The 23751-nt window shown below is 36.9% G+C and overlaps 1 protein-coding gene across 1 annotated transcript in view; it reads right to left on the bottom strand.

Annotated features, from left to right (window-relative positions):
• Window positions 1–23751, bottom strand: part of ATRNL1 (attractin-like 1) — an 827041-nt gene that overhangs the window by 702595 nt on the left and 100695 nt on the right. The window contains exon 9 of the mRNA XM_006831380.1: window positions 8450–8633. Within this exon, the coding sequence (XP_006831443.1) occupies window positions 8450–8633 (184 nt within the window). The remainder of the gene's footprint in view (window positions 1–8449; window positions 8634–23751) is intronic.

Raw genomic sequence — 23751 nt, 5'->3', positions numbered from 1 at the left:
GTACTGTGCTAGCCTCTCATTATGTTTGCACCCATTGTTGCTGCGACGGTATCAATCCATCTCACTGGGATCTTCTTCTTTTTAGCTGACACTCCACTTTTTCAAGCATGGTGTACTTTTCCAGGGACTGGTCCCTCCTGATACAAGAGACCAAGTTTTGCCATCCTCATAAGCATTCTGGCTTTATTACTTTCAAGACAGATACATTTTTCTGGTAGTCCATAACTCAAATGCATCAGTTCTTCTACGGTCTTCCTTATTCATTGTCCAACTTTTACATACATATGAAAATCTCATGACATGCGTCAGGTGTATCTTAATCCTCCACCTGACATCTTTACTCTTGAATACTTTAAAGAGAGATCTCGTGCAGCAGATTTGCCTAATGCAATACCTCCCTGGATTTCTTGACTGATGTTTGAATGAATGTTGACTGAACATCCAAGTAAAATTAAGTCTTTAACAATGTCAATCTTCTCTCCATTTATCATTATGTTATTTATAAGCCCAGTTGTTAGGACTTTCATTTTCTTTACATTGAGCTGCAAACCATACTAAAGACTGTATGTAATCTTTGATCTTCCATCAGTGTTTCCAGTCCTCTTCCTTTCCAGAAAGTAAAGTTGTGTCATCTGCAAGTAAGGCTGAGTCTTCCTCCAATCCTGTTGCCACATTCTTCTTCATATAATCCAGTTTCTCAAATTATTTGCCCAGCGTGCAGACTGAATAAGTATTGTGAATGAATTCAATTTTAAACCTGATTACCCCCTTGTTCTATTCTAACCCCTGCATTCTGGATTCTGTATAAGTCCCTCGTGAGCACAATTAAGTGCTCAGGAGTACCCATTCTTTACAAGGTTATCCACAGCTATTGATCCACACAGTTGAATGCTTTTGCATAGTCAGTAAAACACAAGTAAACTTCTTTCTTATATTCTCTGCTTTCAGGCAAGTTCCATCTGATGTCAGCAATGAGGTCCCTCATTTCAAGTTCTCCTCAGAATCCAACTTGAATTTCCGGCACCTGTCAACGTACTGCTGCAACCAGTTTTGAATTATCTTAAACAAAATTTTACTTGCATGTGGTATTTATTAATGATATTGTTTGACAATTTCCACTATCCATTGGGTCACCTTTCTTTGGGATGGAAGCAAATATGGATTTCTTCCAATGGTTTGACCAGGGAGTTGTCTTCCAAAGATCTTGGTATAAATGAGTGATTATCTCTAGCGCTGCATCAGTTTGTTGAAACATTTCAAGTTGTATTCCATCAATTCCTTGTCAATGTATTCAGTGCAATTTGGACTTCTTCCTTTAATACCATCAGTTCTTGGACACAGAGTAACTTTTGAAATGACTGAACACAGGCCAATTCTTGGTGGTACAGTGACTGTGTATTCTTTCCATTTTCTTTTGATGCTTTGTCATTCAATATATTTTGCTTACAAATGCAGTTTTACTTACAAATATATATGCTGAGGATAAAAAATTTATAAAGAAAAGCAAGGAAATAACTCATACAATATTAAGAAAGACGGTTACACCTTTGAGGCTAATAAAGGATTATCATCAGGCAGGACATATGATGGTTTCTGGGTTAGTACATCCTTTCTTGGCTCAAGTGGTGGCAATGTTTGCTTCATTATAGTTCTTAAAGCATTTATGTATTCTTTCATACAGTCTTTTCTCCATATGCAGTATTTCCCAGTTTATAATAGAAAACTATGGGAAAAAAAAATAAGTGCTACAAATTTTTAATCACCTTAGATGATAAAGTTACATAGTATTCATTTAAATGTTCAGTGTGATTTTACTCAGATATCTCAAAATTCCAAATTGCATTTTTATATAGTTTTTAAATTTTATATAAAAACATCATTATGCTCACATTAATAATTCCTTCTACTGCATTTGGTCTTTAAATTAACTCCCCAAAAATAGAAACTATCTGATTTTTAATTTCCTGTTTCCTTATTGAGAACTTCTCAGGGTTATTTCCAACATAGTGCTTGGTATGTAGTCAACAAAATATCTGTTGAAAAGAGTTGTGACATTCGTTACGCAGAAAAATAGGCAAGGATAAATACTAGGAATACCTTGTAGCATATTTGTAAGATGTCCTACATCACTTTCCAAAGCTTCTGGCAGCTATATTTCTTAAGAGAAATCACTAAAACTCAAAAAAATACCAATAATTTTGAATACATCAACCTAAACTCTCATTATATAAAATTTTAATAGTTGGAAGAAATCATTTGATGTAATCATGTGTCATTGACTTTCTTAAAAATATTTTGCATATAAGTGATTTCAAAGACTTTTTTAAGTAAAGAATTAGGATAGTCATTAGAATTAAAACTTCAGTTTATCTTTTTTAAAAGTTATATGATGTTTTCACATATGGTTGAACTCTTTTCTCTCACTTGGAAAAAACCCAAACTAATCTAATCTGTAGAGCTGTTGTAGTGTTGCCGTCAAGTCAGTTCTAACTCATACTGACCCTGTATAGGGTTTGCAAGAGCAGCTGGGGGGTTTGAACTACCAGCCTTGCAGTTAGCTGTCCAGTGCTTAACCTACAGTGCCACACCAGGACTCCAATAAGTAGAGTTACAAGCTATAAAGGATAATGTTTGATAGGTTTTTTATATGTTAGAACTTAGTGTGTTTCTTTACAGATTAAATAAACACAATGACAGAGAATAATGTTTGATATGTTCTTTATATGTCAGAACTTAGTATGTTTCTTTACAGTTTAAATAAACACAATGACAGAGAAAAGGACTTCAACATTAGACCAAAAAATTCTAAAGTCTCTGCTAGCAAAGAACAAATTTGACATAGAAAAAAGTAGGCTCCTACTATACATGTATGTGTAAAAATGCTATTGTTGTGTACTGTTGTGTCAGTTCCGACTCACAGCAACCCTGAGTAGGGTTTCTAAGAAGTAGCTGGTGAGTTTAAACTACTGACCTTGGGGTTCAAACCGATCTTGTGGTCCAGTGCTTTATTCCATCTAATAAGGGTAAGAAAATTATCAGGATCACAATGGACCTGGGTACCTAAAATCATTACAATGAACTTGTTGTTGTTGTTATGTGCCGTGGAGTCAGTTCCAACACACAGTGACCCTGTACAGGGTTTCCAAAGCTGTACATCTTTACAGGAGCAGAAAGCCTCATCTTTCTTTCGCGGAACAGCTGGTAGTTTCAAACTGCTGACCTTGCAGTTCGCAGCCTGATTTGTAACCACTACGCTACCAGAGCTCCAATGAAGTTGTTGTTGTTGTTATGTGCCGCGCATAGTGACCCTACACAGGGTTTCCGAGGCTGTAAATCTTTACGGGAGCAGACCGCCTCATCTTTCTCCCGTGGAGCGGCTGGTAGTTTCGAACTGCTGACCTTGCGGCTCGCAGCCCGATTCGTAACCACTACGCTACCAGAGCTCCAACTAAGTTAAGGACCCTTAAAATCATTATTGTTACTGCAGTTGCTCTGTGCTGTTGTGTCTGTTGTGACTCATAGCAACCTTGTATAGGGTTTCGAGGCTGTAACTCTTTAGGGAAGCAGAATCGTTTCAAATTTATTTATTTGTATATTTATTTTCTGATGAAGGAGGCTTTAATTATAGATTACATTTCTTTGATATGACGTTATGTTGATTTTCTAGCTCTTTATGTGTCAATTCTGATAAGATTTCCTTTTCTAGAAATCTGCTCTGATTTATGAAATTTTTCAAGTTTTTACTGTCATGTAGTTTTTATGCAGCTGTTTATAAAATACTCTATTAACTTTTAGTGTCCATAGGATCTGCAGTGCTGATACTTTAAATGCTGCTTTTAATGACAGGTTCTTGAGATGGGTTATTTAAGTATAATCGTTGTCCCTAATATGGGTGAGAATCTCCTTTACTGGTTTTTACAGACAACCATCCTATGTTTTCTATTTCTTTAATGTGCACTGCTATCTCATAATTCCCTCCTTCTTATTACCTTTATTTACTCTCTTATTTCTTTGGATTAACTAATGTTCTTTTCCTAATTTCTTGAGAGGATGCTTCGATCTCTAATTTTCAGACATTTTTAATTACTTGTAATCATTAAAAATTAATTATTAAATTATTAATTATGTTTAAAAGTTTTTAACATATAAATGCTCCTTTTAGCTGCATCACACATATATCAGTATCCCTCAGTACAAAATATTTTCTAATTTTTCAGTGCAATTTCTTCAACAAATTATATGCTATTGCTATGCACTTCAGTTTGCATGTATTTAAGCCTTCATTGGTGTGGCGCTGTGGGTTAATGCACCAGACTGCAAAGTCGTTTGAACTGAAAGATCAGCGGTTCAAGCTCACCAGCTGCTGCTCCTCGGAAACCCTACACAGGGTCGCTACGGGTCAGAATCGACTTGACTCCACTTCACAACAACAACAACAAGCCTTCATTATCATGACTATTATAATTTCACATAATCAACAATTATTTACTTTACCCCTCTCATTGCTGTATATGCATTCCAGGATCTGAGCTCATTTTCATTCCACCTCAATAGTAATCTTTATTTCAGGTCTAATAGCAAGTCCTCTGTTTATATTTTTCTGAAATGTCTTTATTAGGCTCTCAGTTTTGAATATTTCACTTGGCGTAGAATTTTAGGCTGATGGTTATTTTCTTTCAGTCATTTGAAGACACTCTATCTTCTAGAATCCATTATTTCTGTTTAAGAATAATTTTCAAGTCACTCTATTGTTCCTTTGAAAGAAGTATGCTTTTTCCCACTTCTGACGGCTTTTCCACGTTCTTCTTTATATTTTGATTTTGGAAGTTTTTACTATACTGTTCCTAAGTGTGAGTTTCTTTGTACCTATTCCACTTGGTGGTCATGGGACGTCTTAATCTGCAAGTTGATGCCGTTTGTCACTTCTCAAGAATTCTCAGTCAATACTTCTTCAGATAGTACACTAAATTCTTTTTTCACTTCCTTACTTCTTTGTGGTTGCTAAGTGCTGTCGAGTTGGTTCCGACCCATAGAGACCCTGTATAGGGTTTACGAGGAGCAGCTGGTGAGCTTAAACCCCCGACCTTGCAGTTCAAATGGCTTTGCAGTCTGCCACATTCGCCCACAGCACCACACCAGGACTCCACTGATAATGCATGCTATAACATTCTACATGCCATTGCATTCTCCCCTCTTTTGTTTTTCTTTGCTTCAGTCTGATTATTTCCTTCTGACATATCTTTCATTTAATTAATGCCCTCCTTCCACTGCATCTAATCTGCTCTTAAACCAATCCACGAAATCTTAATGCACTCCATTGTTAAAATCTATTAGTTCAATTTCATTCTTTAGTAAGAATTTCCAGATCTCACCTAATATTCTCTACCTGGTATTTTAAACATAAAAAAAAAATCATAATTATTGTATAGTTTATACCCGAACACAGTGGTTAAGTGCCTGGTTGCTAACCAAAATTTTGGTAGTTCAAATTCAGTGTCATGTCATTGGAGAAGATGATACAAGTTGGCTTCCATGCAGATTACAATGTTAGAAGCCCTACGGGCTGTTCTACTCTATTCTACAGGATCTTGATGAGTTGGAATTAACTTGACATACATGAATATCTTAAAAATCATTACCCTATATGTATGCTACAAATACACATGTAAGATTTTTTCATCTCTTGGCATTTCCTCAATCTGGTTGTCTTTTTTTTTTTTTTTTTTGCACCAGATAATTTACATGATGTGTTAAAGAAACAATTTAAAGATCTATTATCTTCCTCAAAATGATTGAGTTTTGCTTCTGCCAGTTTGCTAGACTATGATCAATTCACGAAAATTCAGTGAGAGATTGTAATGGTTCAAAAGTGGACTCACACCTACAAGTCTAGTTTAGAACTTCAGGGACTGGACTAAGTCTGTACGCTTTTACCATGGCCTCTCTTCCTGGAAATCCAGTTCTTGTCCTTAATAGTGAATCTGATGAATGTTCTGCACAGTTCTCTCTCAGTTTTCAGAATTAGCAATTATCTGATGAAACACCAGTCTTAGCTCCCTTAACATTCACCCTCTCCCAGATTGATCTTGACCTGAAAATTCTCACTTCCCATTGAGAGTTCTATGATGCTGTAAACAGATATGATTTCTAATTTTACTCAATGTAAGCATCATAGCAAAATAATCTTGATTCACCATTGCAAAATACAAATTGCTCTAAAAACATGTTTATTAATATCTCAATAAATGATCCTATCTTACATATCAACTAAAAAAACAACAAGTTCTGCATTAATAAAAATTACGTATCAGTCTGAATACCTAACACATAACAGTGGCAAATGTAATTATATTAAATCTGACAAACTTGCCATACAGTACAATCCATATATATAAACAAACTTGCAAAAAATTAACTAAAAGCATCAAAACTATGAAAATGCTGTAAACTTTAATAATAATAAATAAATCATTTTAGTGCTACCTGATGTTTTTCTTAATCTATTTAAACAATTCAGGATCCATTAAAAAACAAAACACTGTATCTATAACACATTTCTAATAAGGCTCTCAAAAATTATAAATTATTTTATTAAATTCTCCTCAGAAGCAAAAGTAATCAATACTGCTTTTGCATCATTCAAAATTGTTAAGATTGATAATCATACTCTTTGATACAAAAGTTCAATAAGGGACATGTTCAGATAAAGAAGCATGTAAAAATTGTTACAAACTTCCTACAAGTAATTCAACTAAATCTCTCATTTTCACTTTACCCTAATAACATCTAGTTCTGGTCTCTTTTTAAATCCTTCCCTAGGCATTATTATTACTGTAAACTGCTGCTTCCTTCATACAGAAGTAATTATCCTTCCTTATTGGTATAATACAATCTAAAATACACACAAAACTATGTTAAACAAATACACAGTGCCTAGCACTGGTAGCGTAGTGGTTATGAGTCAGGTTGTTAACCTCAAAGTCAGCAGTTTGAAACTACCAGCTGCTCCGTGGGAGAAAGAGGAGGCTTTCTGCTCCTGTGAAGATTTACAGCCTCGGAAACCCTACCCAGGGTCTTTGTGAGTCAGAACTGACTTCATGGCACATAACCACCACCACATTACTAAACCACAAAGCCTCATGCAAAAAGTGAAAGGTAATACGTCAGAAAATGGGAAGTAAAATGCCATGTACAGATTATACAAAATTAATCTATTTTAGCATTTATAAAAATATACAGAATATTTAAAAATATAAAGAACATTTCACTTTTTAGACTAACGAGAAATAAGGAGACTTAATAAAATCACCTGAAAGAAAAGACTTCAGTTTTTAAAATTCCATTCTTTTTTTTAATCAAAGTTAGAATATATGTTCGAAAGTGAAGGGAGCAAGGATTATCAAAATTAGGGGATAACTATATTTCACTTAAATATTTAGCGTTAATGTCCATGCTAGAAGTTCAAAAGAAGTTAGAGCATTACGGTATCTAAAAATAACACAGGAGTCATTTTCCATCTTCCATTGAAGGAAGTAAGTACAACAAAAATTCCATTTTAAAACTTATTTACTCAGAAACATCAGTAAACAAAAAAAATGCATAAAATTTCAAACATAAAGGGATTATTATAGATATGAACAGTCAATTCATTGACCAGGAAACACAAATGTCTTAATGAACATGCAAAAAGGTGCTTATTCACAATAGTAAACAGGCATATGAACATGAAAATATCAATAGAACACTATTTGCACCCATAGCATTGGCAAAAAGTAAAGAATAGGGCAATTATCAAGTGTTGGAGAGAATATGAACAATCGGGCTGCTCACACCCTACTTGCGGAAGGACACATTGCCACAAGTGACCTGAAGAGCAATTAGGTGACATGCAGTTAAGCTGAAGATGTGGACAACCTCAAACACAGCAATTTCACTTCTAAGTGTAACTCCTGGAAAACCCTGCCATGTGTGCATGAAAAGACCAGAGCAGTATGTGCAATGAAGCATTGTTTATAAAAATTATTTTAAGAAAAATCTACTTAAATGCCATCAAATTTTGTATTTCACACCCAGTTAGGTGCTGAAATTGAAGAAATACCTTTTGTCATTTTTAAATGTTAATCAAATATGGGTACAAAGAACAAATCGCCAGACAGGTAACTTCAAAGCTCAAAGTTATCTTGTCAAACTAAATTGTTTATCTGAATGAAAATGATATTAATGTATACAGAACACTATGTGGTTGGAGACTGTTTTCAAAACAATCATTTTCAGTAATGGAGGCAACAGAGAAAACGTATTATTTTGTATCTTCGTTACATAATAGTATGGTGTTAGTTGACAAAATGATTGAAAGTTCAAGAAGTTCTCCTTGGGAATATTAACTATACCCCTTATGAAACAGAACTAGTATCAAATATCTTATCATGCTTCTACCCAATCTACTCACCAAGTCTTAGTGTTAACTTCATACTTATAAAGATCATCTACCAAGCCATATTTATTGCCTGGTAATGCTTTATAGCCTCCGTGAACATAAATGGACTTTGTTATTTCATCATACACACTAGTATGGCCATATCCACCTTGTACAATTGCTCCTTTAGTTTCTGGAACAAGCCAAGTGTTAGACGCTGTAAGAGAAAGAAGATAAATCATTAATTTGTAGGAGTAGTAAGAAACATAACTAACATATCACCAAAACTACCAATTCTAACACCACACTTTTGTAATTAAATACAGTGTATCACTATTCATTTAATCAAGAAACATTTAAAATATGTCAGGTACCATATTAGGTGCTGGGATTAAAATTTAATGCGACTATCTTTCCAAAACGAGCATAAATTATGAAGTAGTTAAAAGACCAATTTTCTCTGTGTAAAAGGAAAAGTTATTCTCACGTACATTACTAAATATACAAATCACCTGAAAAAAAGTTTTGCACTGGACTGCAAACCACAGGTTGGTGGTTTGAGCCCACCAGCTGCTGCTCAGGAGAAAGATGAAGCTTTCTGCTCTCACAAAGATTTCCAGCCAGGGTCGCTATGAATCGGAACCAACTTGATGGCACTTAACAACAACTATGTGACAGGCTGAAATGAACTATTGTTATTACAAATACAAAAATACACATAATCATTGCCATTAACAAATTTAGGCTAATTCATACATTTAAAAAAAAAGGTTAACAATGTATTTGTCCTTAATCGCTTCGCTCTTAACCCCATTTCCACTTCTACAGAGTTGTCTGTGATGAGTACAGAAATCTAAAAACTAAACTTCCAAGCCTCCCTTAAAAGCTAGGTTGCTGTTAGCTTCCACCAGCAGGCTGTTATGAGAGATAAGAAGACAAGAGGAAGAGAGACATTCTGCACATGGCATCTGCAATCGGGGCGGTCAGGTAACCAGACCTGCAATTTTCTAACAGAAGTAGCAGAGGTGGCTTCTGATCAGTGGCAGCAGTGGTACACACAGTGGTACCTTCGATGACAAATGTGGACTCAAGAGGCTCTAGCCTACACATGCAGTAGCATCCAGATATCTGAATGATCTCTTCTTCTGGGGTCTCCAGCCCCTCTAACACTATCGCAAGTAACTCCCATTCTGCTTTGTATATGTTGTTAACTCTTGCTGAGTGTCATCGAGTCCGTTCTGACCCATAGCAACCCTGTAAAGGGTTTCAGAGGAGTGGCTGGTGGGTTTGAACTGCCTACCTTAGAGTTCAAACTGACTTTGCGGTCCAGCACATTATCCTGCAGCGCGACTTTTCTCTCCTACTGTAGATTCACTGTGCAAGCACCATCCATATGGAAGACATGCTTTTAAGAATATGCATATGAAAACATGTAGCTTTTTGTCCTTATGAAATTTAAATAGTAAAGTTAAAACTACATAGACATTTATCATGAGTCTTTAAGTATGCACACAGACCACACCACCTGACTTTCTTCTAACCAATCACCTGAACATTAACATCCTAGGAAGCACATTGAAAATGTCCAAATCAATTGTTTTTTTTTATAAACAGTAAGATGATTAAAGCCGCTTTTAATTACACGATATGAGTTGTGTAGTTATAGATTTCTGTTTCTTCAATGGTCATAAAATCCTGCAGTGTCAAAAAGAAATGGTTAAAGCCAACTGTACTTGACAAAACTACAGACGTGAGAAGAATCTTTGTAGTCATGGAACTAATGGGTGTTGTATTTGGATGCTAATTTCCACTGAATGAAGTAAATATCAAGTTATCACCAATAACGAAAACCCAATACAGGGTCGATATGAGTTGGAACAAACTCCACGGCACACAACTATCACCAACAACTTCTTGTTAAAGTAGTACATATATACTCACGCACATATAAAGGTCTTTCATATGTACATAAGGATTTATCTTTTTTTTTTTTCATCTTTTCCTTAATGAAAATAAAAAGGCTCCTTACCCAAAACTATTGAAACAATAAGGAAGTATTGTTCTTGTGGTTGTTGTTAGGAGCCATCGAGTCGGTACCGACTCATAACAACATTATGCACAACAGAACGAAGGACTGCCTGGTCCTGGACCAACCTCACAATTGTTGCCACACTTGAGCCCATTGATGCTGCCACTTTGCCAGTCCATCTTGCTGGGGGTTTTCCTTGTTTTCTCTGACCCTTCACCTTCCCAAACATGATATCCTTCTCCAGCAACTGGTCCCTCCTGACAATATGGCTGAAGTATGAGTACTCTAAGGAGCACTCTGGCTGCACTTCTTCCAACACAAATATGTTTGTTCTTTTGGCAGTCCATGGTACTTTCAATATTCTCCTCCAACACCATAACTCAAAAGCATCAATTCTTCTACGGTCTTCCGTATTCACTGTACAGATTTTGCATGCTATGAGGTTATGGAAAACACCATGGCTTGGGTCAGGTGCACCTTAGTCCTCAAGCTGACGTCTTTGCTCTTCAACACTTTAAAAAAAGTCTTGTGCAGCAGGTTTGCCTAATGTAATACGTCGTTTGATTTCTTGACTGCTGCTTCCATGAGTGTTGATACTTGATCTAAGAAGAATGAAGTCCTTGACAACTTCAGTCTTTTCTCCGTTGATAAGAATGTTGTTTATTGGTCCAGTGGTGAGGATTTTTGTTTTCTTTACATTGAGGTACAATCCATACTGAAGGCTGTGCTCTTTGATCTTCATCAGTAAATGTTTTAAGTCCTCTCCACTTTCAGCAAACAAGGTTGTATCATCTGCATATCACAGGTTGTTAATGAGTCTTCCTCCAATCCCAATGTCACATTTTTCTTCATAGAACCCAGCTTCTTGGATTATTTGCTCAGCATCCAGGTTGAATAAGGAAATATACAATGTAAAAAGTCGAAGTGGACTTCTTCCCCAGCAGACTAACTAGACACGTAGAGGATTTTCAATTTCTATTTCCAACTCTTTTCTTAAACATATATGAAGCAACTGTACAAGACCCACATATATACACATACGAGGGGGCTTCAAATTGTTCAGATCAAAATTCTATTACCTTTAAGTTCCACAAGCTTTTTAAAGCCCCTTTGTGTGTATGTCTGTGCATGTGTATCTGTAGGGAATAAAAGAATCATACCATTTTACAACTATTTTTCCAACTTAACAAAACTTTGGAGCATCCTTCCATGTCCCATTTTTTCCTTTTTAACAGCTACATTCAGTTGCACTGATGATACGAACCTTTTCAACAACACTGCATTCGGACTCATTTGAGTCTCTATTTGCAGTTAAAAACAGTCCTGTTCTAAACAGCCTTGCAATCATTAGCTAACTGAGCATATACAGCATCTCCAGTACTACCTCATGAACTCATTTACACTTAATAACTCTTCGAGATATGGACTTTTCAGCCTTCTCTTGCCTTTTGAGGGCAATCAGAGTTAGACCAGTGAAGTACCACACACATCCAAGTTTAAACAGTGGCTAACTGGTACAAGGAGTCCTGGTATGGCGCTGTGGGCTAATGCGTCAGACTACAAAGCCATTTGCACTGCAAGGTCGACGGTTCAAGCTCACCAGCTGCTCCTTGGAAACCCTATACAGAGTCGCTATGGGTCGGAACTGACTCAATGGCACTTAACAACAACAACATCAACTGGTACAAGATGGTATAATCTCATTTCTCCTTGTTTCCTGCCTGTTAGAAGAAATATGTGTTTGTGGTTAAGTGTTGTTGATAAGTGCTATTGAGTGGATTCCAACTCAGGTTTTCTGAGGAGCAGCTAGTGGGTTTGAAACACCAACCTTGCAATTAGCAATCCAGTGCTTATCCTACAACACTACACCAGAACTCCCTTATCATACATGTCATTGTTAAGTGCTGTCAAATCGATTCTCACTCATAGTAACCTAAAGTTTCCTAGGTATAGCTGGTGCATTTGAACCTCCGACCTTGTAATTAGCAGTCCAGTGCTGATTCTACATAGAACTTAGAAATAATGAGAGATAACCAAAGACAGGCATTAAAGGGAAAGGGAAGGCTGGTTAGGGAACCCAGAACTGGGATCAACATAGCAGGAGGGTGTTTTACGCCACCCACACCCAATCCAGCAAAAGAAGGCTACTCAGGCCTACCACTTCCCAACCCCTAATACTACTAACCCAAAAGTGAATGGTTCAAATCCACCCAATAGCACTGCAGAAGTAAAGGTCTAGCAATCTGCCTCCATTAAGATTACTTCCAAGAAAACCTTGAAAGCAGTTAGAGAGCAATGACACATTGCTTATACCAACTTAGCCACCACCATAAGGTCAAGTCCGACACACAGTGACCCTACACAACAAGACGGTCGATCTTTACTGGACCACACAGCCTTATCTTTCTCTCACAGAGCAGCTGGTGGGTTTGAACCACCATCATAATTCCTACTACCTAACATAATTAATTTATCAAACTATATTTTCAGATAGCAGTTTTCTAGAAAGCAATATTCAATTTATACTGGAAATCTACCACAGAATTTTGAAAAGCAGGCAATGTTAAGAGCTGAAGTCACATCCAGTATTACTACACTTAATAGAGGAGAAAAAAATTACTTCAAAAACATTGTACTAATGGTTTCTAAATCAAATGAAAAAAGTTAACATAAAATGACACATTCATAATGACTTCCCCACTACTCCTTCCAAATTCTATAGTCATGAAAAATACTAAAGCAAAGCATTCATATTATACTCACCTTGAAGCTCACATTGAGATTCCTAGAAAGTTTATGAGGTATTGCTAGCCTAAACTGAAATAAATTTCCCTCAGGACTAACCCAGAAAAGCTTTATGGTTCAAGTTTGCAAAACCATCCATATAATTCCCTTCTGAGATTTATAGATTCCCTAAAAGCCGTAATTCTATGTCTAGCAAAAGGACAAGCGGATGTTTCCTCCACTTTCGCAGCAGGTCACAGGGATCTTATCATCTTCAGTTCAAAGGTACTTTCTCTATACCCAAATCCGAAAAAAAATACCTATTTCCTCTAAGATTATTCATTGATTTTTAGCATTTCATTTAAAAATAATTCCGAAGTAAAAAACCAGTTACAAGAACAAAGAACTCTCCCCTTTAGTCTTTTCTGAGATTGCCCAGTTATCGATACTTTCCCATTGTCCTATCATGAGTTCCTCCTCGCCCATATACACACACTGGTACTTTTCCTGACACTGAATTGTCTACAGCATTCCCATTCACTGCTAAATAGTGAATCTTTGATTGTTCTGTTTGAAAATGAATACTATTCCTTGGTACAGATATACTACAGTTTGTTTATTCACCAACTGTTGGGCACTTGGTTGTTTCCACCTTTGGGCTATTGTGAATAACAGTGCAGTTAACACTGGTGTACAAGTTTCTGTTTCAGTTCCTGCTTTCAAGTCTTTGGGGTATCCACTTACCTGAAATCATTTTGATACTCAGATTGTGCCAGATTTTGTCCACAGGATCCACCTCCACTCCCCCCACTTCAAGCTGTTTCCTACGTTCTTTGGACATGATTCCATCATTTTCTTAAGCACGTCCTTAATTTAATAAAAAGCATCAGACTCATCTTGTACTTTCCCTGACACAGCTCTAGAATCAGCTATTGTTCAAGGAGTGTTGGTTCCTTTTCTTGGGTAATTTCAGAAACCACATCTGGGAATACGGATGCTAGGCAGAGTCACATCTACTGGAATATCTTAGCTTCTAAATCCTGAAAAAGAATACATTGGTCTGTCTGTCCATCTATTTAATCATAAACTCAGACTGATATCTCCAAATCCAACCCGGTTAAGCCGGGACCCTTCTTCCCCTATTTCCTATTTATATTTCCTGTTTTCCAAACTGAGAATCCTGATTCCTAACAACATCAATACGTGCTCTCAATTTTTAAACTAACAATATACCTAAAATTGTGTTGTTGTTGTTGTTAAGTGCCATTGAGTCAGTTCCAGCTCACAACGGACCATTACAGGATTTCCAAGGCTGTGCACTTAGGGGATCAGGAAGCCTCATGTTTTTCCTGCAGAATGGTTGGTATGTTTGAACCACCGACCTTGTGGTTCGCAGACCAGGCTTATCCTACAGAGCCACCTCACTCCCATGTCTAAAATAATACCTTCAAAAAACAATTCTGAAAGGTTTGTTTGTATTCCTTCCCCCAACCTCACACAGGTTATGGTGGTGGTGGTGGTGGTGGTGGTGTGCCATGGAGTTGGTTCCGACTCATAGCGACCCTGCATAAGGTTTCCGAGGCTGTAAATCTTTACAGGAGCAGAAAGCTGGTTGTTTCAAACTGCTGACCTTGCGGTTAGCAACCCAACTTGTAACCACTACCCTCCTCACCTGGATTATGGATACAGTCCAATACCATGTTCAAGCTGGGCCTCTTCTTCCCCTATTTCCTATTTCTAGTTCCCATTTTCCAAACTGAGAATCCAAGAATCACTTGGGTTAGTTCCTGAATCCACATTCAGTGTGGTTACGTGATTCATTTGGATTTTAAAAACTTACTGAAGTTCAAAGACCTTCAGTATGGATTATACCTCAATGTAAAGAAAAATCCTCACAAATAGGCCAATAAATAACATCATGATAAATGGAAAAAGGATTGAAGTTGTCCAAGACTTCATTTTGCTTGGATCCACTATCAACACTCATGCAAGCAGCAGTCAAACAAAACAGTGTATTACATTATGTAAACCTGCTGCACAAGACCTCTTTCAAGGGTTCAAAAGCAAAGATATCAATTTGAGGACTAAAGCGTACCTGACCCAACCCACTGTATTTTCAATGATGCATTTGAGAGTTGGAAACTGCCAGAAGAACAAAAACCGACCTCTCTTGAAAGGAGTACAGCCAGAATGCTCCTCAGAGAGGCTAGATGGCAAGTCTTTTTCTATCATACTTCAGACAAGTTTTCAGGAGGAACCTGGAGAATGACATTATGCTTGGCAAAGTGGTGAGTCAGTGACAAAGAGAAAGACCCCAACAAAATTAGTTGGCAGAGGCAGCAGTAATGGGCTCACATGTAGCGACGATTGAGAATGGATAGTGTTTCCTTATGTCGTGTGTAAACTCACTATGAGTTTGAACCAACTCTACAGCACATAACAACAACAAAAGCTTTAAAATAGGCACACTCAAGGAAATATACCTCCATCCTCTATCCTCACCACTCCCTTACAAGCGACCAACATCCACCTGTTACTCTTGAAACTAACCATTATCACTGTTTTCTGGTTTATCTTTCCTTCATGTTTTTGCTCAAATAAACTGCTATGAATATATTTTTCCGTTTCCCTTACTTTTACACACAATCAGCAGTATACTGTAAGCACTACCTTATATTTTACTTTGGCACTTAATATATCCTCTAAAGCACTTCATTAGACTTCCAAGAGATCCTCCTTTTTCTTTTAGACAATTACACTGTACTCCACACTATTTGGAAGTTCCATAGTTTAGTCATCAATCTCTTATATTTGGGCAATGAAGTGCTTTACAACTGATACTTCAATGAGTAAGCTGTGTATATGCTTTTTAAAATTATTTCTGGAGATGTAACTTCAGGATAAATTCCAAGAACTAGAATGTATTTGTATTTTTATTAGCTATTAAGATAGTGTTAAAATATAGTCCTAATTCTTTCAAACTCCTCCCACAGAGAGGTGAAGTCTATGTTCCCTCGGTTTAAACTTGGGCAGACTTGAACCTACAGAATGTGGAGGAGGGAGGAAGGTTATGTGACTTACAAGATCAGGGAGTCTACCTGGATTTCTGTGAATGCTTCATCACGGCTACCTCCATATCCATGCATTACTTATCAGCTCCCCTAATAGCATAATTTGCACTTTCCCAAATAAAAATTATTTCACTTGAATCCTGGTCTCATGGTCTGCTTCTGTGAAAACACAAGCTAAGAAGGATTCCAATTTTCCGACCAACATTTTTCCTTCTTGCTCCCCTTTGCAAGCAAAACCAAACACCCACTGAGGGTAAATTGATTCCAACTCAGAGCAGCCTTATAGGACAGAGAGCAACTGTCCCACACGGTTTCCAAGATCCTAAATGTTGATGAGAGTACACTGCCTCTTACAGGTCTTACGTGATAGAGCTCCTTACTGCTTACTTGATCTCATCTCTTAAGTTTTGTTCTCCCTACACTTACTCGTCAGACTCCCTCACCCAAAAAATCAAACCCATTGCCAACAGGTGAATTCCAACTCACAGCAACCCTCTAAGACATAGCAGAACTGGTCCACAGGGTTTGCAAGGCTGTATGTAATCTTTCTGCATGCAGACTGCCCATGGCTGTTGGGATTGAACAACTAATGTTTTGTTAGCTTAACCACTGCTCCATCAGCACTCCTCTCCAGACTCTTACTATTCCTTAAACACACTCTTCATGTTCTTCTTCCAAGCTTTATACTGGCTGTCCCCTCTCCAATAAACACACTTCCCCCGGATAACCATGTAACAATGTCCCTCAGCTCTGTCCATTTTGTACATAAATGTCATTTTCACACTGAGGTCTGAACTGGCTTTCCTATTTTAAATTGTAACCACCTCCCACTCTCAGAACTCTGAACTCTCTTCTCCTGCTCTAGCTTTATTCTCGTTTACTTATAACATGTAGTACTCATATTTCTAATGTTCACTGTTTATTGTATGTCTCCCCTGCTAGAAACCATTTCAGAAGGTAAAGGAAAATCCTGCTATATCATTTGCTGGCATATGCTACTGCATCAGTCTAGAACCAAATGAAACCAAAATTCTGCTCATATGAGCTACAAGTCAGTCCAATGTTTTCCGGTAGTCATTAGCTCAACAGAGTCTTTAAAACTCTCATCACATTAAACAGGGATAAAAGGCTACAGACTTTTAACTAGAGTCTTAACAGTTATAAAATCATCAGATGGCATCTTAGATAGTTTTTAAACATTAATGTTTAATGCTCAAACTAAGATAATGTAAGATCAGTTACCTGGATGATTTCTAGTTGCTCTACAACCCAAAAAACCAACGCTGCTGCCATCGAGTTCATTCCAATCTATAGCAATAGTCCCATTGGGTTTACAAAGTCATAATCTTCATGGAAGCGGATTGCCACATCGTTCTCCCATGAAGCACCTGGTGGGTTTGAACTGCTAACTGAACGGTCACTTAACCACTACACCAGCAGCGTTCCTTCTTTGTTCTGAATCCAGTAACAAAAATCTCAAATGCTATTCATAGCACGGGGCACAGAACCAGTAATACCTCACAAGAATCTGAAATACTGTCAACAGTTGAGTCACATTGATTGCACTACTGGAAGATTGTGTGTCTCCTTATTAAATTGCAACAAATAGTTGCCTTGCATATTTAACGAGTATATTCTTGAAAGTCAAGTTTTATATAGTGAAAGACCTGATTTTCATGAATTACCCTGGTACGCTTTCAGCTTTCTTTTACATTTGAGTATCTGATGTCAATAAAATCAGTCAGGAAGAAGAGCCTAGCCCAGGGCATTACACTATAGTAGTTTCTAACAATATAAAAAAAAGAAAGGAAATTTTCTCTGTGAAGATTAGCACTCAATTTATACACGAAGATGATAAATGAGACCTTTACTGATGATCAAAGCAACTCTTCCTGACCCTGGCGTTCAACTTTCCTAAAGTAGAGAACTGAATTTACTGAGTGTTTTAAAGTTTGTTTACCCATCACTGTATACAATTGTCTACATAAGTTCTTTTCAAAATAAAAGTGCTAACAGCTTATCCTTGCACCTCATAGTTTCAATACTTAAGCAACAAGTTTAAAATGCATTAACAGTAAGTAAATAATATGTTAATTTTGCTAATAAGATAAAATTTTACAGTTAAATAATTCACACAAAAATAAGCTGCTCACAACGCATCTATTATTGTTTTAAAAGGTATACACCATGGATTCTTCCAGTTTTTATCTTACACCACACCTTCATAAGGATGCCTATTAAGGACTGCATTCAATAAGATGGAAATCAAACCAAAAAAACCCTGCAGAGTAATTTATTAGAAAGAGTAACTATTTGGTTACAAAATGAACCAAAAGAACTACTTTACAAAGTAATGTAAAACTTCACCAAAGCTATCGTTGAAATTCTGTGAATTTAGGAGCCCTTGGTCACCTGACACACATGAGGATAATAGGGACATTAGAGCCAAATCCCCAAAGAGAGAATTTCCTTAGGAAACTGAGTATCTGAAGGCATCCAAGTGTGTCTAACTCAGAGAGCCACACACTTGCACTGAAAGATTTAAATTCTAAGCTCTTTCCAAGGGTGGATCTTCCAGCTCTACACCAACCAGTACAGAGCCAGTCTGCAACAGCTGAAAGAAGTTGCTTTTGTTGTTGTTGTTGCTTTATAATGGTTTTTCTTCTATTTGTTTCTGAAAAAAGGACTCTGGAAAATTCACCAAGCTAATGCACTACCACAGCCTACAACAATCAAATAAGAGAGGAAATGGGAAAGGCATAAGATCAGAAAATGCTGTGGAAGGGGGGAACCTGAGTTCCAGAACTACCAAGTCAGATGACTCAAATGTCCAGTTCTAAACCAAAAGTTCACAAGACATCGATGTAAACAAGAAAGAAAGACTTTTCCAAAGAAACAAATTAAACTCACAAAAACTATCTTTAAGGAAGATCAGGCATTGAAATCATTTAAAAATAATGGTCAGAAACTTCCGTGATCTGACAGAAGATGTGAATTTACACACATAAAAAGGTCAGTGAACTCCAAGTATGACAAACCTAAGGAGAGTCACAATGAGACATATTATAATCAAGCTAATAATAAGCAAAGATATAGAAAGAATCTTAAAAGTACTAAGAGAAAAGCAAATCAACCCATACAAACAAGCTCCAGTAAGATTAAGTATTGATTTCCCCTATGAAACCAAGGAGGCCAGAAAGCAGTGGGATAGTATATTCAAACTTCACCCAAGAATTCCATATCTGACAAAACTGTCCTTCAAAACTAAGAGTAAAATGAAAGCATTTCCAAGTAGACTAAAACTGATGGAATTCACTATTTCCAGACCAGCCATAAAGGGAAATGCTAAAGAGAATCTCCAATTTGAAAGGGTGAGGCTTCTAGATACTAACCCAAAGTTCATCAAGTCTTCTTCACTTTCAGAAAGTAAGGTTCTGTCTTATACATACAACAGACTGTTACAGTATTTCTCAATCCTGATGTCACATTCTTCTTCACATACTCCAGCTTCTCGGATTATTTGCTAAGCATAGCAATACAGATTGAATAGGTAAAATGAAAAGATATAATCCTGACACACATCTTTCCTGATTTTAAGCCACACAATATCCCGTTGTTCTATTCAAACAACTGTTTCTTGGTCTAGGTTACTCATGAGCACAGTCAAGTTCTTTGCAATGTTATTTATAAATTTTATGATCTACATAGTAGAATGCTTTCACACAGTCACTAAAATACAAGTAACTAGCCTACTGGTCTTGTCTGCTTTTATTCAAGATCCATGTGATGTAAGTTCTGACACCACATGTTCTTTTCTGAATCTGTCTTGAACTTCTGGCTGTTTTCTGTCAATGTATTGCTGCAACCATTTTTTAATTATCTTCAGTAAAATTTTATTTGCATGTGATATTAATAATTTCAAAAATTTGGTTGGGTCCCCTTTCTTCGGAATATTTGCAAATATAAATCTCTTCCAGTCAGACTGCTGTCTTCCAAATTTCTTGGCAGAGATGAGTGAGCACTTATTTCAGATTGAGAAATGCCAAACATGTTGTAATGGTTAGGGTTCTGTAGTTAAGGTCTACTTATTCCCATGGTTATGAAACCTAATACAGGCACAGTTTACTCTATGATGAGTGGCTATGGGCAGCCAATCAATTAAAGGGAAACTTCCTTGTGGGTGTGGTCTGTTTCCAATGTAACAAACATGCAGGAGGGGTTCCCTCTCTCTTTCTATCTCTTCCCTGGAGACCTGGGATTCTATAATTGTAAAATATATATATATATATATATATATATATGTATGTATGTATATATATAGTTGTTGTTGTTGTTATGTGCCATCGAGTTGGTACTGACCCAACCTTTTGCACAGCAGAACGAAACACTGCTTGATCCTGGGCCAACCTCACTACTGTTGCCACACTTGAGTCCATCGATGCTGCCACTTGGCCAATCCATCTCATTGGGGTCTTCCTCTTTTTCTCTGACCCTCCACCTTACCAAATGTGATATCCTTCTCCAGTGATTGGTCCCTCCTGACACTATGTCAGAAGTATGAGAGATGAAGTTTGGCCATCTTGGCCTGCACTTCTTCCAGAATGGATCTATTGGTTCTTTTGGCAGCCCATGGCACTTTCAGTATTCTCCTCCAACACCATAACTCAAAGGCATCAATTCTTCTATGGTATTCCTTATTCACTGTCCAGATTTCACATGCATATGAGGTTATTGAAAATACCAGGGTTTGAGTTAGGCACACCTTAGTCCTCAAACTGATGTCTTTGTTCTTCAACACTTTAAAAAGGTCTTGTGCAGCAGATTTACCCAATGCAAAATACATCATTTGATTTCTTGACTGCTGCTTCCGTGAGTGTTGATAGTTGATCCAAGAAGAATGAAGTCCTTGACAACTTCAATCTTTTCTCCATTGATAAGAATGTTGCTTACTGGTCCAGTGGTGAGGATTTTTGTTTTCTTTATATTGAGATGCAATCCATATTGAAGGCTGTGGTCTTTGATCTTCATCAGTAAATGTTTTAAGTTCTTCACTTTCAGTAAGCAAGGTTGTATCATCTGTAGATAGATAGATAGATAGATAGATAGATAGATAGATAGATAGATGTTTCACTGGTTTTGCTGTTCTAAAAAACCCAACTTAAAACACGTGTTCGTCCATTTTGGTGTTCCAACTCCAGGTTTTTACCCATGTCCTTATATTCTTTACTTTGTTGTCTCAATCCTCCCACTGAAATCTTGTGGTCAGCTGTTCTACTTCATCATTTCCTCCATTCACTTTAGCTACTCTACACTTAAGAGCAAGTTTCAGAATCTCTTCTGATATTTGTCTTTTCTTTCTTTCCTGTCATTTTAATGACCTACTGCTTTCTTTTTGTATGTCTTTGATGTAATTCCACAACAGTTTGGTCTTCAGTCATTAGTGTTAATATGTCAAATCTGTTCTTAAGACAGTCTCTAAATTCAGATGGGATGTAGTCATGGCTGTATGGTGGCTTTCATGTTTTAATTTTCTTCAGCTTCCATTTAAATTTAAATCTAAGAAATTGGAGGGCTCTTCTGAAGTTAATTCCTGGCCTTGTTATGACTGATGATACTGAGCCTCTCCATCATCTCTTTTCAAAATGTAGTCAGTTCGGCTCTTGTTTATTCCATCTGCCAAGGTCCATGTGTTTAGGTGCCATTTATGTTGGTGAAAAAATGTATTCCAATGAATAAGACACTGGTCTTTCAAACTCTATCATTTGATCTCTGGCATCATGTCTATCATTAAATCCACATTTACTAATCCTTCTTCTTTGTTTCCAACTTTCACATTTCAATCATCAGTAATCATCAAATACATCAAGCTGCAGAAGTTAATAAAATTCTTCAATTTCTTAATCTTTGGTATTACTCCTTGGATAAATTTGAATAGTCCTACTAACTGGCCTTCCACATAGGAGTATGGATATTATCTTACCACTGACAACAGTGTAAATGCAGGATAAATCTTGAAATTTTATTTTTGACAATAAGTGTGACACTGTTCCTTTTCAATTTGTCATATTTGGCATAATACACCATAGGACTGTTGATTCAAAATGGCCAATCCCAGTCCATTACAACTCACTAATGGCTTGGATATGAATTTTTAAATGTTTCATTTCATTTTTACAACTTCCAATTTTCCTAAATTCACACTTCTTACCATCCACATTTCAATTATTAATACACTGTAACATGTTCCATCAGCAGAAATTCTCTTTTGATTACTTCTATTTTCTCAGGAAAATAAGAAGTAAGGTCATAAAGAGAGTGATGATGGAAAACAAGTACTGAAAGTTTGAGGAGAACAGAACCCATGTGAAATAGTCATCTAGAGAGTTGGGAGACTGCTTGGGCTAGTCGGATGGACAACTTGGGACTGGTGATTATGAATTTAAAACTGTAAGATTAGACATACGGGGAAAAGGGCATGACAGGTAGTGAAAAACCAATAGCCTCAATGGGCTGTAAACTCTTGGCAACGTCAAAGAATTGCCAAAGTAAGATTATTAGAGAGGGTAAGCTAGAAAGATTGGTAGTAGTTGAAGAATAAGACCTTTATAAAGGAAATTAAAGGTAATAACATTAGGAATGAGGGCCTCAAGCAAGATGAAAATGAAGATCTTTGGATGAAAGATCAAGAGGGTGAGAGGCTGGGTATTAGAGGAAGCATTTACAAAATCAGAAAACTACTTAACTAACCGTATGCAGGGAAGAACAACCAATGAGCCAGAAGCTAAATTATTTAAGGCACACAAATGTGGTCTGAAAAGCACAAGACACACAAAGGTAAAGTAATGGGCAGTATCACTTGATGACAGGAGATTCAAAGCTGGTCATCTGAGATAGGACGGAGGGAGTATGGGCTGGGTACGGAATAAGAAGCAAAGACGATAACTATCTGTCTTTCAGCCCAGCAGCCCTGGTCTATGGAAACAGAAACAGTCCAGACCTAAAAGGACTGCAGTGGAAACAAGGAAGCAGTTAGAAGGGGAATCTGCCTCTGGGCCCACATGCAGGCTCATACAGCTGTTAATGGCGGTCGGTAGGTAAATGAGTGTTCTCATTAAGACCGCACAAAAACTCTAAATAGTTGTATATAGTGGTCTACACTCACTAGAGTGAAGACCTTAAGTTCATAGCCAAAAATGAAGTATCTTATTCTATCTAAATAGCCACCGTAGGGTGTATGTTTATAGATAAAATTTAAACCAACACTAACTAAGGTACAGTTGTTTGAGAATCTCACAAGAGAAACTTTTTAAATGGAAGAAAAATAAAAAGATACTAGAAAAACAAAGAGTATTTAATAGTATAATATAGATATAGGTTTCCCCAGTTACCTCTTATAACAGATAATCATCTCTTTCAGAATTATAGAAGTCAACAAAATTCTCATTTCTCAGGATGCATTATTTGGAAAAGACTCCTCAGATAGTTTACTTTATAACAGCAAATATACATAT

Source organism: Chrysochloris asiatica, unplaced genomic scaffold, assembly GCF_000296735.1.
Source record: "Chrysochloris asiatica unplaced genomic scaffold, ChrAsi1.0 scaffold00003, whole genome shotgun sequence".
NCBI lineage: Eukaryota > Metazoa > Chordata > Mammalia > Afrosoricida > Chrysochloridae > Chrysochloris > Chrysochloris asiatica.
This window is presented reverse-complemented; position numbering and strand designations above follow the sequence as displayed.